This window comes from Nicotiana tabacum, chromosome 21 (genome assembly GCF_000715075.1).
Source record: "Nicotiana tabacum cultivar K326 chromosome 21, ASM71507v2, whole genome shotgun sequence".
In the NCBI taxonomy this organism is placed as follows: domain Eukaryota; kingdom Viridiplantae; phylum Streptophyta; class Magnoliopsida; order Solanales; family Solanaceae; genus Nicotiana; species Nicotiana tabacum.
In genome coordinates this window covers 7968693-7982365 of record NC_134100.1, presented here as the reverse complement: position 1 = coordinate 7982365, position 13673 = coordinate 7968693, and the positions used below count along the sequence as shown (strand labels likewise).

At 36.6% G+C, this 13673-nt stretch overlaps 1 protein-coding gene and 1 non-coding gene across 6 annotated transcripts; one reads left to right on the top strand and one right to left on the bottom strand.

Moving 5' to 3' along the window:
- Positions 1–641: 641 nt before the first annotated feature.
- Positions 642–12483, top strand: LOC107826438 (cysteine-rich receptor-like protein kinase 10). Of its 5 annotated transcripts, none has more exons than XM_075241593.1 (8): positions 642–1169; positions 3083–3445; positions 9227–9364; positions 9509–9630; positions 9856–10066; positions 10743–10980; positions 11186–11336; positions 11940–12483. In XM_075241593.1, exons 1-8 carry the CDS (start codon positions 740–742, stop codon positions 12270–12272), a joined length of 1986 nt encoding a protein of 661 aa, XP_075097694.1. In that variant the 5' UTR covers positions 642–739; the 3' UTR covers positions 12273–12483. The 5 variants fall into 5 exon arrangements, with proteins under 5 accessions (XP_075097694.1, XP_075097693.1, XP_075097695.1 ...); XM_075241592.1 differs by having other exon boundaries at positions 644–1169; positions 3041–3445; XM_075241596.1 differs by lacking the exon at positions 642–1169 and adding an exon at positions 1179–1652.
- A 401-nt stretch (positions 12484–12884) lies between these two features.
- TRNAH-GUG (transfer RNA histidin (anticodon GUG)) lies at positions 12885–12956 on the bottom strand. Its single transcript has one exon. It is a non-coding gene; the product is annotated as a tRNA-His (tRNA).
- Positions 12957–13673: the final 717 nt, after the last annotated feature.

The following is a 13673-nucleotide window of genomic DNA, read 5'->3' as shown; positions in this document are numbered from 1 at the left end:
CCTAATGCTTTTTACCTCCGTTTGAATTTGAACATAAGACCTCGTGATTCTCACTCATTTCATTGACCACTAGGCCACACTCACGCCATTAGGTGCAGGCGGCCCTTCTTTTGTATGATAAAAGTTGGCCATAGGCGTAGGAAAATTGCGATAAGGTGGGCCATAGACGTAGGAAAATTTTCATGGTGAAATATTGACGAGGTGGAGAAAAGTACGAGGGAAATTAAATTCCAAGTTACAGTCACCATCTCAACTTCAGTCATCATCAATTAACCATTAGCTCATTAATACACAACAAAAACAACAGCTGCCTAATAAAGCCTATTTTTTGACTTGTAAAAACCAAGTCTTCTTACAACCAAGTCTTATTGGTCTTTCTTACACCAATAAGTGAATTGGACCAAGGATAAAGTTATTTCGGTATGATCTACAAGTGAGTCATAGATTCGAATCGTAAAAGCTATCATTAATATTTGTATTAGGATAAGTTGTTTACATCACTCCTTTATCTTTAATCGGGAATCTCCGGTTCAAACCTTAAATATAGAATCGCCTTTGCTAGAAACCACATTACCTCTTGTACTAGACTTTCCGGGGCAAATTCGAATTTTGTCAGGCCCAACTTGTACCTGACAGGAAAACCTAAAATAAACTTCTCTATATCTTCACATAACTATGTTAAATAGAAAAAAAATATAATCCCAGGATATCCCTCGAGCCCCAGATATTCTAAAATATCATGGTGATGAATTTCAATATTCCCGGATATCTTCTGCTATGTAGCAACATCTTCTTGATTTTCTGCCTAAAAAATAGCCAAGTTAGCTCTTCTGCTCTTGCATCTGTCTGTCCAAATACAACTACTTATAGTCCCAACAGCACTTACAGATCTAATCTCAATGTTCTATTATCATCTTTAGCATCTAATGCTTCTCGACCTAATGGATTTTACAACTCTACAGTTGGTCGTACGGAGTCAGAGATAGTTTATGGCTTGTTTTTATGTAGAGGAGATGTTGCGCCACTTGATTGTCAAGACTGTGTTACAGCAGCTAGTAAAGATATCTTAGAAAATTATTGTCCAATGGGAAAAATTGCTGTAATTTGGTACGATGATTGCTTGTTACGTTACTCGAATTTACCTATCTTTGGTAGATTGGAGGAATCAGGTGAATCCATTGTGGTACAGTATTTGCAGTTTCTGCTATTACTATTTGTTAATTCTTTTAAGGTGTTTTTTTTTTATCTCCGATGATCTTTCGGAAACAACTTCTCTACTCCTTCGGGTAGGAATAAGGTCTGCGTACGCACTACCCTCCCCAAACCCCACTAGAGCTTTTACTGAGTTGTTGTTGTTATTTTTTTTTTCTATTCTTGGTGTCTTGTGTACTTTTCACTGTTGCAATTTTCTGGAATTTGACGGGACTTTCCTAGTGTTTGGTTAAACTTAAAACTGTTTTTCACAATTCTGGTCAAATTTGCCAATAAGCCAAAAAGTACTCATTAATAAAAATTAAAGAACAAAAGTTATTTTTTTTATAAAGAACTCGAGAGACTGGCTTAAACCTACGTCGAAAAGAAGCTATCATATTCTTATGGGATCTTAATAATATGGATAGTCGACTGAATTTATTGTTTACTTTTTCTAGCAGGTATACATAAATTATATACATATTATCTATCTTGTTCGATTTTTGAAGTTTCTACTATTATTTGTTAATTTTTTAAGGTGTTCACTATTAATTTTTGTCTATTTTTGGTGTCTTGTGCAGTTTTGTAATTGTAATTTATGGGATTTGACGGGACTTTGCTAGTGTGTCTTTTTTTTTTTAACACACAATTCTGCTAAAATTTGCCAGTAAGCCGAAAGTACTCAATTTTGAGTTTTTGACAAAATTAAGGAACCGAAAATGTTTAATTTTTTTTCAAGGGACTAGCTTAAACCTACCTCTAACATAAGCTACCATATTCTTATGAGATCTTTTCAAGAATATGCAGTCGAATACACTGTTTATTTTTCCAATATACATATATTATACATAAATTCCACATTTGCCTACTAGAAGGGAAGTCTTGTGTTAGGTGTTTGTCCTAATTTTCTTACCATATTTGGTTCTTTTGTGGGAGAGGGCAACACATTTACCATAATTGAGTTTTCTTTTTTTGTAGAAAGGAAATTATAATTCTCACACATTTGGCTAGTCCTTTTTCTTGTAGGAAAATGTTTAGACTTCGATGATCCTCTCTTCTCATTCAGTAACATCCACAATGTAGTCATATGGGGGGTTTGAGAGTCGTATTTAGGGGAAGAACTTTATGGGACAAGTGTTAGTATGTCACTTGTGTTTGCCTCTTCGTGAGGTTGTTCTCTCGATATTTTGTATTATCTTTTATATAGTTGATTGTTCATCTCCGCCATGGATGTAGGTCAATTGACCGAACCACGTTAAATGTTTGTGTCTCTTTTGGTATATTTCTCTTTTGTTATTTGATTTATCGTCGTTCAAGTGTTACTTTACTAGCTCCGCATGACACCTGATTTTTTGGTCCTAACACATTGAAGCAACAATAGAATTATCTCCGTGTGACCTATAGGTTGCATTAAGGTTGACTGCAGGGGCGGAGCTAGCCCTTCCGATATGTGTTCGGCTGAACCCATTAACTTTTGTTTAAACCCTGTATTTGTCTTTAAAAGTTACTGGATTATGCACAAATTATTAATTTAGAGCCCAATAACTTAAAAGAATTAAAATACTGAACTTATAAGTTTTAAAAATTGGCTCCGCCTTTTGTGGTTGTCTACATCATACCCTTAGTGTATAGTCCTTTCTCGAACCATGCGTAAACATTCGTTGGCTGTTCTCAATTTAAGCGATTAGTGGGTGACTATTTAGGTTAATCTTCACGTTATGTTTGTCACTGTTAGTAAAGAAATCATAGAAAAATGTAGTCCAAAGGGGAAACTAGCTGTTATATGGTATATGATGAAAGCTTGTTACTTCACTCAAGTCGAACTATTTTTGCTACTGTGGTGAATCAGGTGCACTCATTTTGTATAATACACAAAATGTTAATGAACCAGGAAAGTTATTGTCACAACTTGGAAATATGATGGATGAAATAGCAAATTTGGCAGCAAAGGAAAATGATGGGAAAAAGTTTGCTACTAAAGAAGCCAATTTTTCATCACCCGAGAAACTTTATACACTTGCACAGTGCACTCCTGATCTCTCTGATTCTTCTTGTTACCGTTGCTTGAGAGCTGCTATTGGAAATTTACTTGGTGTTGGCAGTAGAGGTCGCAGAGTTCTTCTTCCTAGCTGTAATGTTAGGTATGAATTGTATCCTTTTTACAACGTTACGGCTGTCGCGCCACCACCTCCGCCGCCAGTTCGCCTTTCTCCTCCACCTTCTTCACAGCCTGATCCTACGACCAGCGATCGAGGTAATTTCTTCATCTGAACCCAATATTTTCAAATGGAAAATAAATACATATATATAAACTGGTAAAATTCTTCATCCATAAGTTATATTGTGGGAGCCAAGATTAGTCCCAAAGGGTTTTTTCCTATAGTTTAGAATTGTTGCGGAAGCCAAATGTATATAGTGTGAATAAGTCACAACTACTATACCAAAAATTATGACAGCCACCAAATAATAAATAAGACAATAAAGCAACAATAAAGGGAACACCAGAATTTACGAGGTTCGGCTAATTTTGCCTACTCCTCGGACACAACCAATATTTTATTCCACTCCAAAATACAAGTGAAATAATACTAAAGAGAGAAGATACAAATGCCTTAAACAGATGAGAAGGCAAATGAGAGGTGTGTTTCAATCCTAAACATTAGGCCTTCTTTTATAGGGGAAAAATCCCCCCAAACTTAACTCCCAACCAATGTGGGACTTTGGCATTTTGCCAAACTTCAACAAATCTCCACCTTGGTAAAATTCCACATTTTCAATTCTCTCTCAATAACAAATTTTGGTTGTGTCTTCATCTTCAATCTTCAGTGTTCAACAATGTTGATCAAATCCAAACAATGTTGAAACTTGATCGCAGTCACCACCTTAGTTAGCATATCAGCAGGATTCTCCGTAGTATGAATTTTCTTCACTGTGACTCCTCCTTCTTCTATGATTTCTCGTACGAAATGATACTGAACATCAATATGCTTCGTCCTTGCATGATAAACTTGGTTCTTCGCTAATTGAATAACACTTTGAATATCACAAAAAATTGTGATACCTTTTTGTTCAACACCAAGCTCCTTTAGCAATCCTTGAAGCCAAATTGCCTCCTTCACAACCTCTGTAATAGCCATGTACTCTGCCTCTGTTGTAGACAAAGCAACTGTTGACTGCAAAGTGGACTTCCAACTAACTGGTGCTTTTGCAAAAGTAAACACATAACCAGTAGTTGATCTTCGTTTGTCCAGATCACCCGCAAAATCTGAGTCACAATATCCAACTACAGACTGATTGTATTCCTGCTCAAAAACTAACCTGATATCTACAGTATTATGAATATACCGTAGAATCCACTTCACAGCTTGCCAATGCTCCTTCCCTGGATTGTGCATATATCTGCTAATAACTCTAACAGCTTGTGAAATGTCAGGCCTTGTGCAAACCATTGCATACATCAAGCTACCAACAACATTTGCGTATGGTACCTTTGACATATACTCTCGTTCAGCTTCATCCATTGGCGACATAATAGTACTTAGCTTAAAATGGGAAGCAAGTGGAGTACTAACTGGCTTAGTCTTGTCATCTATGCCAAAACGTTGAAGTACTCTCTTTAAATATTCCTTTTGAGATAAACAGAGTTTCTTTGAACGTCTATCTCTAATTATCTCCATGCCAAGAATTTTCTTTGCCTCACCCAAATCCTTCATCTCGAACTCCTTCTTCAGTTGAATCTTCAACTTATCAATTTCTTCTGAATTCTTGGAAGCTATCAACATATCATCAACATATAGGAGAAGATATACAAAGGAACCATCTTTAAGCTTGTGCAAATACACACAATGATCGTATTTGCTTCTCTTGTACCCTTGCCGCAACATAAACTCGTCAAATCGCTTGTACCATTGTCTAGAAGATTGTTTCAATCTGTACAATGATTTTTCAAGTTTGCACACCATATTTTCTTTTCCAGCAACTTTGAATCCTTGTGGCTGAGTCATGTAGATTTCCTCCTCCAAGTTTCCATGTAAAAATGCAGTTTTTACATCCATCTGAACTAGTTCCAAATCCAATTGTGCTACCAAAGCCAATATAATTCTAATGGAGGAATGCTTTACAACTGGAGAAAACACTTCATTGTAATCAATTCCCTCCTTTTGAGCATATCCTTTAGCCACCAATCTTGCTTTGTAGCGAACATCTACTTGGTTAGGAAATCCTTCCTTCTTTGCAAATACCCATTTGCACCCAATTGCTTTCTTTCCCTTCGGGAGATTGGCCAATCTCCATGTATGATTCTGATGAAGGGACTGTATTTCATCATTCATGGCAATCCTCCACTTATCTTCTTCTGAACTTTGGACAGCGTCTTTATAAGTAGTAGGAACATCATCAGCTACAATTGAGGTTGCACAAGCAACCGTCTCTATGAGACGAACAAGTTTTGTTATTGTTCCTGAGTTGGAATTTCCTCTACTGGCTCTCCTTCCAGAGGGTAATCTTCATTTGTTTCCTCCTCTGCTTCTTGTGTAGGAAAAATAAATATTCCCTCAAACTCCACCTACTTATAAGCACCTTTATTTTGTTTGGTATCTTCTGTTACCTTATTTACCATAGCAGATTCATCAAAGGTAACATCTCTGCTGAATATTACTTTCTTTGTCATAGGACACCATAAGCGATATCCTTTGACTCCAGAAGTAATTCCCATAAAAATAGCCTTCTTTGCCCTTGGATCCAATTTTGACTCCGTCACATGATAATATGCAGTTGAGCCAAACACGTGCAAAGAGTTATAATCTACAACAGGTTTTCCGTACCATTTTTCAAATGGTGTCTTGCCATCAATAGCAACAGATGGTAGACGATTAATGAGGTGGCATGCATATGTAATTGCCTCAGCCCAAAATTCTTTGCCCAAGCCAGCATTGGACAACATACACCGTACCTTCTCCAGCAAGGTCCGGTTCATACGTTCTGCCACTCCATTCTGTTGTGGTGTATGTCTAACAGTGAAGTGTCGGACGATGCCATCATTTTCACAGACCTTATTGAAATGATCATTTTTGTATTCACCTCCATTGTCTGTGCGAATACACTTGATCCTCCTGCCTGTCTGATTCTCCACCATCGTCTTCCATTTGAGAAAAATTCCCAACACTTCATCTTTGCTCTTCATTGTATACACCCATACTCTTCGGGAAAAATCATCAACAAAGGTTACAAAATAGTGCTTCCCACCCAATGAAGGTGTTTTGGAAGGACCCCAAACATCAGAGTGTACATAATCCAAAATGCCTTTAGTATTATGGATCGCTGTACCAAATTTAACCCTTGTCTGTTTCCCCTTTAACACAATGCTCACAAAACTCCAAGTTGCAAGCCTTGACTCCTTTTAACAATCCTTGATCTGATAGAGTTTTCAAGGATTTTCCTCCAGCATGTCCCAAGCGCATGTGCCATAGCTTGGTTGCTTCTGCCTCTTTGTCGTCATTGGATGTCACTGTCGCTGTCCCAATAACTGTACTGCCACAATAGCGGTACATATTATTATTCTTCCGATTAGCCTTCATTACCACTAGTGCACCGGAACATACTCTCATCACTCCATTTTCTGCAATGATTTTAAACCCTTTTGATTCCAGGGCTCCCACAGAGATGAGATTCTTCTTCAAATTCGGTACATATCGAACATCTGTTAATGTTCTGATCATTCCATCATGGTTCCTTAATCGTATTGAACCAATGCCATATGAGGTAAGAGGGTTGTTATCCGCTGTGTGGACGACTCCATATTCTCCTTCTTGAAATTCCACGAACCAGTCCCTGTTGGGACACATATGATAGCTACAAGCCGAGTCCATCAACCATATGTCTGATGATGTTGATGACTCTGTTGTAACTAATGAGAAATCTGAATCATCACAATCAGCTACATTTGAATCCATAATGGTCTTTCCATTGTTATGTTTGGCCTTATTCTTCAACTTCGGACAGTCTTTCTTCCAGTGCCCTTTTTCTCGACAAAAGGCACATTCATCTTTGCTTGGTCTGGATCTTGAATTGGATCTTCCCTTCTTTGTCCTCGTTTGACTTTGAGGACGACCCCTCACAAATAGTGCTTCTCCTTCTCCGCCCTTCTGTTTTTCTCGCTTTCTTTGTTCATAGCTGTACAAAGCCGAACAAACTTCTCTAAGAGAAACTTCGTCATTTCCATGGAGTAGAGTAGTTTCAAGGTGCTCGTACTCATCAGGAAGTGACGCCAACAACATCAAGGCCAAGTCACCATCATCATAAGTTGTATCCATATTTTGCAAATCTGTGACCAACTTATTGAAACTGGTGATATGTTCATTCATCGTGGTACCAGGAACATAGGTGAAGTGAAACAGTCTCTTCTTCATGTACAATTTATTTTGACTATTTTTCTTCAAAAATTTATCCTCCAGTGCTTTCCATAATTTACTTGCAGAAGTTTCCTTTGTGTATGGATATTTCTGCTCTCTAGCAAGGAAGGATCGAATGGTACCGCAAGCAACACGGTTGAGAATCTTCCAATCTTCTTCTCCAATAACATCTGGTTTCTTTTCTTCAATGGCCAGATCTAGCCCTTGTTGAAAAAGGACATCTAGAACCTCGCCTTGCCACATCCCAAAATGCCCGGGCCGTAAAAAATTTCTACCATAAATTTCGCATTTGACACAATTCTTGTCATAAGCAAAGATGCCAATGATGACGTATTGTTGACACTTGATGTAGATTCTTCTTGTTTATTGTCTCTCATATTTGACACAAATATTATTTAATAGCTGACGACACAAATCAAGATTATTTCCTTTCTGATGTAGAAGATCAGACTAAGCTGCAACCACAGAGCATACTCAGACAGAACCTTGACTCAGTTACCAAGATAAATCTTTTCTGATGTGGAAGATCAGACTATGCTGCAACCACAGAGCATACTTAGACAGTACCTTGGCTCTGATACCAATTGTTGCGGAAGCCAAATGTATATAGTGTGAATAAGTCACAACTACTATACCAAAAATTATGACAGCCACCAAATAATAAATAAGACAATAAAGCAACAATAAAGGAAACACCAGAATTTACGAGGTTCGGCTAATTTTGCCTACTCCTCGGACACAACCAATATTTTATTCCACTCCAAAATACAAGTGAAATAATACTAAAGAGAAAAGATACAAATGCCTTAAACAAATGAGAAGGCAAATGAGAGGTGTGTTTCAATCCTAAACATTATGCCTTCTTTTATAGGGAAAAAATCCCCCCCAAACTTAACTCCCAACCAATGTGGGACTTTGGCATTTTGCCAAACTTCAACACTAACCTCTTGCTATTACACAGTGTCATTATTTCCAGTAAGAATGACTCTATTCTTATAGTGTCGTACTCTTATATCTCTGTTTATTACTTCATTTTCACTTTTCTTGAGTCGATGGTCACTTTACCCTCCCCAAATCATACTTGTGGGATTTCACTGGATTTGTTGTTGTTGTTGTGACAAAAACAATAATAATATATACTCAGTGTAGTCCCACAATTGGAATCTAGGAAGGGTGATGTATACAATATTTACAGACCTTACTCCTTACCTTATAAAGGTAGAGATTGTTCCAATAGATCCTTAGCTCAGGGATAGCATAATCAGGGGCGGGGCCCCAGCTTCGATTATGGGTTCGGCCGAACCCAGTAGCTTTAGTGCAAACAGTGTATTTGTCTTAAAAAATCAAAATAGATACAAATTTTTACTTTAGAACCCAGTACCATAAAAATACTAGAATTACGAACCCAGTAACTTTAAATCTTGGCTCCACCTCTGAGCATAATCACAACAGTTTAAAAAGAACTACGATGATAATGACAACCACAATGAATTCTAGTGACTTATTTATTGTTTCGCTTTTCTCTTTGGGACCTTATATTTTTTTTCCTAATCTAAGTTTAATGTTTGGCCTATGTTGTTGTTGTAGGTTTAATGTTTGAATAAAACAATTTTTAACTGATGCAGGAAAAGGGGGAATTGCATCTGGAGTAATAGTTGCCATAGTTGTTCCTATTGCTGTTTCAGTTCTACTGTTTATTTTTTGTTTCTGTTGGCTAAGAAGAAGAGCTTCGCAAAAATTCAATGTTGCACAAGATATGACAGGTAAATTGGCATAACTAGAACAATTTTCGTCCTACAAAATTAGAGATGAAATTCGTAGCTTATTCCAGTTTTTTAGTAGTACTGTTACTAAAAGTAATCAAAGTAGCAGCTGCTGAAACTCGGAGAATTTATTTGTTTGTGTAGATGGAAATGAAATTTCAACTGCTGAATCACTGCAATATCAGTTGACCTCTATTCAAGTTGCGACGACTAACTTCTCAGCTGACAACGAAATTGGTGAAGGTGGATTTGGTGTTGTCTACAAGGTGAATTCAGTTTTAGAACATAAGGGGTGTATTTGCTACGACGAAAATTATTTTTCCATAACAATGTTTTCCATGAGAGTCATTTTCCGTTGTGAATTCCCTCACTTATTTTTTATCGAAAATGACTTCAGTCGTCTCAAACACATCCAAATATTGTCAATTCAGTCCATCTTCCATTATATTCTTAACTTGTATTGATAATTCGATATCTTATTACACACTCAGGGTATACTTCCTAATGGACAAGAGATAGCTGTGAAGAGGCTATCGAGAAATTCAGGGCAAGGTGCACAAGAATTTAAGAATGAGATCGTATTGATCGCGAAGCTTCAACATAGAAATTTAGTGAGACTATTGGGATATTGCTTTGAAGGAGAGGAAAAGCTACTTGTCTATGAATTTGTCCCCAACAAAAGCCTTGACTATTTCTTATTTGGTTGGTTTCAACTTTCAATCTGCTAATATTCATTTTATTCTTCTTGTTGCTAAAATCTTCCATGGCAGTAGTATGAATAGTATTCTCGTACTTTCATATTCTTAGATTTTTGTTACTACTAATTGTTTCTTTTGCTTCGGCTATCTTATTTTCTTATTTTATCTTGCTGCCTCTTTTTCCATGGCTTCTACGCTACCGTATTGTTTTTCAACAATGCTGCTGCTATGATTTCCTTGAGCTGAGGGTTTGCCGGAAATAACCTTTCTACCTTCACAAGGTAGAGGCAAGGTCTGGGTACGCACTACCCTCCCAGACGCCACTTGTGGGATTGCACTAGGTTTGTTGCTAAAGTTTCTTATAATGGAAAGAAATAGCCTATTGCAAAAAGACAAGGTAAGACTGTGTGCATAGATCCAATGTGATCCGATCCTTCCTTGGATCGCACATATAGCCGGCGCTTAGTACGCCGAACTATTTTTCTTTTTCTTTTTTGGCCTATGTATCACAAAGATGCATTTAGTTAAAATCTAGCTTATGCAACTTACATGCAAGATTCTACATAGAGTGATTTCTTAAGATCTTTAAGAGGTAGTTCAAGTAGTCATTGCTAGTTTTCTTGATTCCAAGATTTACACCTTTTTGCCTAAACGTAACTTTGTTTCTGATAAATGTTTAGATCCTGAAAAGCAGCAGCTACTGAATTGGTCTCGACGTTACAAGATTATAGGAGGGATTGCACGTGGACTACTTTACCTTCATGAGGATTCGCGTCTAAGAGTTATACACCGTGATCTCAAAGCAAGCAATATACTGTTAGACGCCGATATGAATCCCAAAATATCAGATTTTGGAATGGCGAGAATATTTGAAATTGATCAAAGTGAAGAAATAACAAACAGGATTGTTGGGACATAGTAAGTTTTGAATTAGCTATTGAATATATCCTCTTTCCTGTCTAGTTAGATTCTATTGTTTCTCTTTTCACATTGCTCATTGAATCATTGCATATAGGCACATTTGCAACTTCTACTAAGAATCTGAAAGTTGTTAAAGGTCTGTTTTCCTTTAAAAAATATCCTTTTTCTAGCTTAACATTTCTTCTTGATTGTTGTACTATAGCGGTTACATGTCGCCGGAGTATGCTATGCATGGACAATACTCTGTTAAATCTGATGTTTTCAGCTTTGGTGTTCTACTTTTGGAGATCATAAGTGGAAAGAAGAATAGCTCATTTTACCAATCAGATGGAGCTGAAGATCTTCTTAGCTATGTAAGTTCACATTCAGGATAAATTTCATGGATGATCAGTGAACGTTCATTTTATTGAAAAGCACTAAATTAACTATAGAATAATTCAACTTTGTGCAAGTATCACCTGATGTCACTAAACTGTTTTACATACAAGAAATGCTCAACTTTGTCTAAGTATCATATTAAGTCACCAATTATAATCATGCACAAGAAGATGTTGCTGCGATCAGTGGCAGGGGCATGATTTTCGCTTAGGGGATACAAAAAAGAAAAAGTTAAAAAATTAAAAGCGACTATGGTCAGTGGAAATTGAACCAGCAACCTTACAAAGGTTCTGAACCCCCTTACCACGGAGCTATTCTTTTGGATAGAGGATTCAAAATGTAATATATAGAGGCGGATTTCGTTTATTTTCTGGCGGAACCCCTTCCACCCCCCCCCCCTAAATCCCCCTGGCCGCCACTAGTGACTTTCAATAATCGCAAAATTGAGTGATTTCTTGGTTACAAAAAGATAGTTTATGACTTTCTGCGATACTTGGTTAAAGTTATAAATGCAGCTTCTGCTAGATAAGTTGCTTGCTGATGCTAATTTTGAATCATTTGATCGATAAATCTTATAGGTTTGGAAGAATTGGAGGGACGGCACACCATTGAATATAATGGATCCAACATTTGGAGAGTCATACTCAAGAAATGAAGTGATACAATGTATACATATTGGATTGCTATGTGTTCAAGATGATGTTAATCAAAGACCTACAATGGAATCTGTGGTGCTCATGCTTAATAGTTACTCTGTTACCAAGCCGGCGCCTCAGCAACCTGCATTCTTTTTTCGTAGTCGAACAGAGATGCTACCAAAAGGGCTAGAATCAGATCAATATTCTACAAGCAACTCGATACCATTATTGTCTGAGAATGAAGTATCCATTACAGAACTGCATCCAAGATAGACGCGTACGATGATGGAGCTTAAGTATGCCATCTATTGTGAAACACTTACAATCTGTTACAGGTCAACTTAACCTGATGGTGTAAGAAGTTTATATATTGTGTTAAATCTATATCTAATAGGAATGAATAAGGTGATTGTGTGAGACTAAGAGGGTAAATTATATTGCTATAAGGCATTTTTCATGATATGCTATTTTTATTTACTAAGTATTTCATTCAGCAGAAAGCACTATCTATATGACATTATCTGTTGAAATGACCATAGAAATACACGGTTAAGTTATACATTAATTTCTAGAATTCTCATTACTAGTTTTCTTATAGTTCTTATTAGTACAAGGTTTAGAACATGAAAACCCGATATTTAAGTAAGAAGTGTAGAGGGGAGCGCCCATTATCCTACGAGTTTCGAATAGTGCGCCACTGGCTCTAACAAAGTTTGACGAGTCTCGTCTAAAATTTCTACCATTTTAGTGCAACCTAACCTAGGACTCGCTTCCAAATATCAGTTCATAATTAGTGTTTTAAGTAATAATCTGATTATTGCGAAAACACCATAATGACTAATCCGTAAGCTCGCAGTTACAAAAGGTAAGGAGTTAGAAATATAATGTGGCTGCTGGGATTCGAGCCCAGGTCTCCACGGCCACAACGTGGAATTCTCACCACTAAACTACAGCCACTTTGCTGCTCTAGCAGTAAACATAATTTTAATATCTTAGTTATTACAATAATTCAAGTTCCTTATAAGATAGTAGTCATATAGGCAGGGGGAGATAGGAATTTATAAATAGGTATTCAAGAAATATTACAATGGTATAGTTGAGATTGAAACTTATGAATTAAATGAGTTTTAAACTCTTTTTACCACAACATTATAGTTTTTACTGGCTCTGCCCCCATATATAGGGTCATCTATTAATCTTGGCCGTGCACTCTTACGTTATTTATCATGGCAAAGTATATCATTAAATCAGTGATTGAAAATAATTAATTTTTTTTACTCTTAATAAAATATTTTTATAACCATGTGAATATCATGACATATTTAAAACTATAAGTATTAAAATATTTTCTTTCGATAAATCAAAAAGAAAAGGTTATAAAACACGCATTTTGCGGCTAGGACATTTTATGGGAAAAATACACGTTTGATCATTTTTAAGTTAGTATTTAAGAAAATGATACTACTTTTTGATTATTCCATTAATAGGAATTTTTTTTACAATCTTAGCATGTTGTAAACGTTGTGCCTTACAATTAATGATTTAACAGTATCACAAATCATGGAATAGATATTCTTTCTCTCTCCGAAGTTTATATTCTAAATCTCCAAATTCAACCGGCTCTTTCGATGTTTCAAATATCTCAAACCGAACATGTCAGAAAATTAATTCTCT

Excerpts from the sequence above, each read along its gene's own strand:
- LOC107826438 (XM_075241592.1), top strand. The coding sequence starts at position 740 with ATGGTGATGAATTTCAATATTCCCGGATATCTTCTGCTATGTAGCAAC. Across the intron at positions 9,365-9,508 it reads TGTTGCACAAGATATGACAG|ATGGAAATGAAATTTCAACT; the intron begins GTAAATTGGCAT and ends TTGTTTGTGTAG. Across the intron at positions 11,337-11,939 it reads CTGAAGATCTTCTTAGCTAT|GTTTGGAAGAATTGGAGGGA; the intron begins GTAAGTTCACAT and ends TAAATCTTATAG.